Source organism: Corvus brachyrhynchos, unplaced genomic scaffold (genome assembly GCF_000691975.1).
Source record: "Corvus brachyrhynchos isolate BGI_N302 unplaced genomic scaffold, ASM69197v1 scaffold130, whole genome shotgun sequence".
Classification (NCBI taxonomy): Eukaryota; Metazoa; Chordata; class Aves; order Passeriformes; family Corvidae; genus Corvus; species Corvus brachyrhynchos.
In genome coordinates, this window is record NW_008236193.1 from 951,375 (window position 1) to 955,802 (window position 4,428).

Here is a 4,428-nt window from a genome sequence, read left to right on the forward strand (position 1 = left end):
TGAGCTCCTTCCTCCTCCTCTGCCCCACAGTCATGAGGGACACCAAGGGCCAAATCCTGCCCTTGGGGAGCAGCTTGGTGCCACCCTGGCTATGCACAGGGATGTTCAACCCTCTGCCTGCTGCTTTCCAAGCTCTGCTGCTCCTCACCAGGAAGGCTCCCAACACCTTTCCATCCCATGGTGGGGTTGTGGGCCGCCCCAGCCAGGAAGCACTGATTTTCCAAATTGGAAAAAAAAAAAAAGGGATGCGGGAAGGAGGGGCCAGCGAGGGGGATGCATTTTCCTTGTTTTCTTTTTGGGGCCGGACTCATCCAGCAGCGCTCGCCAAATGGAAAAAGGCAGTCAGAGCACGCCTTGTGTGCCGGGCCAGACGCCAGCCGCCGGGCTGGCTGCAACTGGGGCAAACTGGGGGAGTTTCTACTGGTCCAGAGGGAGTGGAGAGGTCCAAGGCACCCACAGCTCAAGCGGGAGCACCCGGCATGCTGCAGGCGTGGGGGACCCGGCACTGGGGTGTTGCGGTCTGGCAGCACCTGACGCCGGCACAGCGGCTCCGGTGGGCACGGTGTCAGCTGGGATTTCAGGTGGGATTTCTGCACCTGGTGGGAGCAGATCCTGGCATGCAGATCCTGCGAAGGGGAGAGGGTCCAGGTGCTGCTGAGGTGGCCACGCTTGTGCAGGTGCCTGTCCCCCTGTGGCACTGCTGGCTCCAGTTTGGCCTAGCCACTCCCAGTGGGTTGTTGGTCCGGGAAAATTGCAGCCAGTGGGATTTATGGAGGTTTTCTGGGATGGGGATAACCCTGCTGTGTAGTGAGGGGATCCCCATCCCTGGTGGACATGTGCCTCTGCCACAGCTTTTCCTTCTGGTTGCACTGGGACGCAGTGGGAATGAGCCTGGCAGGTCCCCAGGGCTCCCCAGCCACCCCAGGAGGGAGCTTGGAGGGAGTCAGCCAGGAGTGACCCCCTGTCCCTCTGCTCCCACAGGATGAGTTCCACCCCTTCATTGAGGCGCTGCTCCCCCACGTCAGGGCCTTCGCCTACACCTGGTTCAACCTGCAGGCCCGCAAGCGCAAGTACTTCAAGAAGCATGAGAAGAGGATGACGAAGGATGAGGAGAGGGCGGTGAAGGACGAGCTGCTGAGCGAGAAGCCGGAGGTGAAGCAGAAATGGGCCTCGCGCCTCCTGGCCAAGCTGCGCAAGGACATCCGGCCCGAGTGCCGCGAGGACTTCGTGCTCTCCATCACAGGCAAGAAGCCCTCGTGCTGCGTCCTCTCCAACCCCGACCAGAAAGGCAAGATGCGCCGCATCGACTGCCTGCGGCAGGCGGACAAGGTGTGGCGGCTGGACCTGGTCATGGTCATCCTCTTCAAAGGGATCCCGCTGGAGAGCACCGACGGCGAGCGCCTGGTCAAGTCGGGCCAGTGCAGCAACCCCATCCTCTGCGTCCAGCCCCACCACATCAGCGTCTCCGTCAAGGAGCTCGACCTCTACCTGGCGTACTTCGTCCGTGAGAGAGGTGGGTGCTCGTCTGCCTGCAGGGCAGAGTCTGGCTGTGCCCTGCCACAGCTGGCTCCGGGGGGTTTGTTTTAGCTTTCCCTCCCCGTCTGTCCCATTCCCATCTCCAGCTGGGGACACTGTTCCTGGATGCCTTTCCCATTGCAGACCTTGCAGTGCTTCCCTCTCTCCAAACTGCTTCTCGGGTGGGTGCCCCCCACCCTGGCCCCTCTCCCCCAGCCAGGACTGGTCCCAGCTGCCTGGGAGGAGGAGGAGGCAAAGGTCTCTGAGGATGCTCCTGTCTCAGAGCATTCCCAGCATGGAGTTTTGGGGGTTAAACCAAGAGCTAACCCCACATCCTGCGCCTAGCTGAGGGGAGTGGGTGGGCAGCGTGGGCGGGGAAGGGACAGCCTGTTCCTGGTGCATCCCCAAGGGCTGGAGCTGGGAGAGGTCCAGCAGTGCCCATTTGCCATGGGCTACAGTGCCAACCCCTCAATGCCAGAGCAGGGACAGGAGCAGCGAGGCCGTCTGGGGAGGGGGCAGTGATAATGTTGGTGGGGGCTGCTCCTGCTGTGCCCTGAGGAGATGCTGGTCCCAGCCCTTCACCTGCCTGGGGGTCCCATGGACTTGCTGGGAGAACTGGCTGCTTTCATTGCAGCAAGCAGGGTCAGACCTGCTCTCAAAGCCGTCGGTCAAAAGGGGGAAACTGAGTCACGGTGTGTGGTGCAGGCAGCAGGTCTCGGTTTGGGTCCCCGAGCCACCATCCTCAGCACTGCTTCATGTCACCTCCCTGCGTGCTGGAAGGGAAAGCTCATAAGAAGGTATTTTACCTGGGCAGGTTTGTTTTCCCTGGCTGGTGACATGCTGGGACAGACACTCTGCCAGCAGCTGGGGGCCCCCACAGACCCTGCCAACCCCCCAGTACCCCCAGGTGCACAAGGGGCCAGGGGAGATGCTGTGTGATCCCAGGTGAGGGCTGGGCTGTTGTGCAGGGCTGGTTCACAGACAGGGGGGTCGGTGACTTGCAGCCTTAGGGGCAATCAAGGGGCTTATGGCCACCTCTGGCCAGGCCAGGCTACCGAGGTGTGCGGGGGTCCCCCACAGACCCTGCCAACCCCCCAGTACCCCCAGGTGCACAAGGGGCCAGGGGAGATGCTGTGTGATCCCAGGTGAGGGCTGGGCTGTTGTGCAGGGCTGGTTCACAGACAGGGGGGTCGGTGACTTGCAGCCTTAGGGGCAATCAAGGGGCTTATGGCCACCTCTGGCCAGGCCAGGCTACCGAGGTGTGCGGGGACCAGGCAGTACCTTCTGCCTTTGCCCACAGCGCTTGGTGATGCCCCCCGGCTCCGTGAGCCCACCCCCGTCGACACCACGGCAGGGGGAGCGTGGGACTGGTGGCTCTTTGCCTGGCACTGGCCAGAGCCCAGGGACAGACAGTGACACCACAGAGGCCACCTTGATGCCGGCAGTGCCAGCAAATCAGGTGCCAGCGTTGTGAATCATGGTGGGCACACGCTCTGCCCGGCCATCCATGGGATATGCTGGGTGTCACTGGGGAAACTGAGGCAGGGCGGGCATGTGACCTCCCGCACTACCCAGGGGAGGGGCTTGGCAGGACTACCAGGCCCTCGTGGCTTTGGGGAAAAGCGAGGACACAGCCTCCAGCAGGGAACAGCCAGGGCCAGACCCTGCCCCAGGGCCCAGGCGGGACCCCGGGCTGGTGCGGGGCACAAGTGTGGTTGCACACGCGTGTGTGGCCAGGACCTGCCGGCCCGGCCGTGTCTCCCGGCGTGTGAGCACGTGTGCTGCCAGCACCGCGTGCCTGTGCCCACGCCCGTGACTCGCCCGCTCCGGGGCAGCGTGGGACCCAACGGGGCCTGGCACCGCCGCTTCCCAGCAGGGCACTGGGGAGAGTGGGAGCTCTGCTGGGAGTGGGGGAGCCCAGCGTGCAGGCTGGGGGCTCTGGGTGTGCTGTGCACCTGGGCAGGGAATGGGGTGTCATGTACTGGGCTGAGACATGGCCATGCTGGGCTGAACTGGGATGGCGTACTGCGCTTAACTGGGGTGCTGCATGCTGTGTACTGACTGGCATGGGGTTGCTGCATACTGGGCTGGACTGGGGGCACCCTGTGCTGGCTCAGCTGGGGGTGTAGTGTCATACTGGGCTGGGGTACCCTGGACTGGGCTGAACTGGGAGCACCCTGATGCTGGACTGGGAGCCCTACAGTGGCCAAGCTGAAGGCAGGGACCAGGACCCCCACTGCATCTGCAACGGGGTCCCCATATGCCACCTGGTGTGCCTCACTGGGGTGCCATGCTGGCAGGTCCCCTGGCCATGCCGTCTCCAGCTGCTGTCCCTGGGAGGTGGCTGCCCCTCTGCCACCCCCCACCCCCCCACCGGCGACCTTGACCCCGGTGTCTGGGTCCCCAGCAGCCGCAGTCACCTGACTGTCTAATTGGGAACACAGCGGCTGTAAATACTCCCTGATAAGGCCTGGCAGCCTCTCACTTTCACTGTTAAGGTCGCTCTGCCCCTGGTTAAGGGGGACCAGGATGGGCCAGGAGCAATGGCGTGGGACCCCTGAGGTGCTGCAGGGTGCTGGGTGCTCGGCATGGCCCGGTCCCAGTCCACAGTGGGCACGTTCTGTCAGGCTGTGGCTGATGGGAGGGGTCTCTGGTCTCCCACCTTGGTGGGGAAACTGAGGTAGGGAGGGACACGGAAGAAGCCACCACATCGATGGGACCCTGCATGGCACGGCCAGGCTGGTGACAGCACTCGATGGGTGCTGGGGATCACTGTACCACCGCCTTGTGGGCTCAGTGAGCTTCTCCCTGCCCGACACGCTGCCCTCCTGCTCCCTCCTGCCGGCTCCCTCCTACCTGCTCCTGCCCGGCACACTGCCCGTTCCTACCTGCCCCCTCCTGCCCGCTTCTGCC

General features: G+C 63.9%; 1 protein-coding gene across 1 annotated transcript in view; it reads left to right on the plus strand.

Annotated features, from left to right (window-relative positions):
* NFIC (nuclear factor I C) overlaps positions 1-4,428 on the plus strand; it is a 39,207-nt gene that overhangs the window by 17,637 nt on the left and 17,142 nt on the right. The window contains exon 2 of the mRNA XM_017738988.1: positions 982-1,513. Coding sequence (XP_017594477.1) covers positions 982-1,513 — 532 coding nt within the window. The remainder of the gene's footprint in view (positions 1-981; positions 1,514-4,428) is intronic.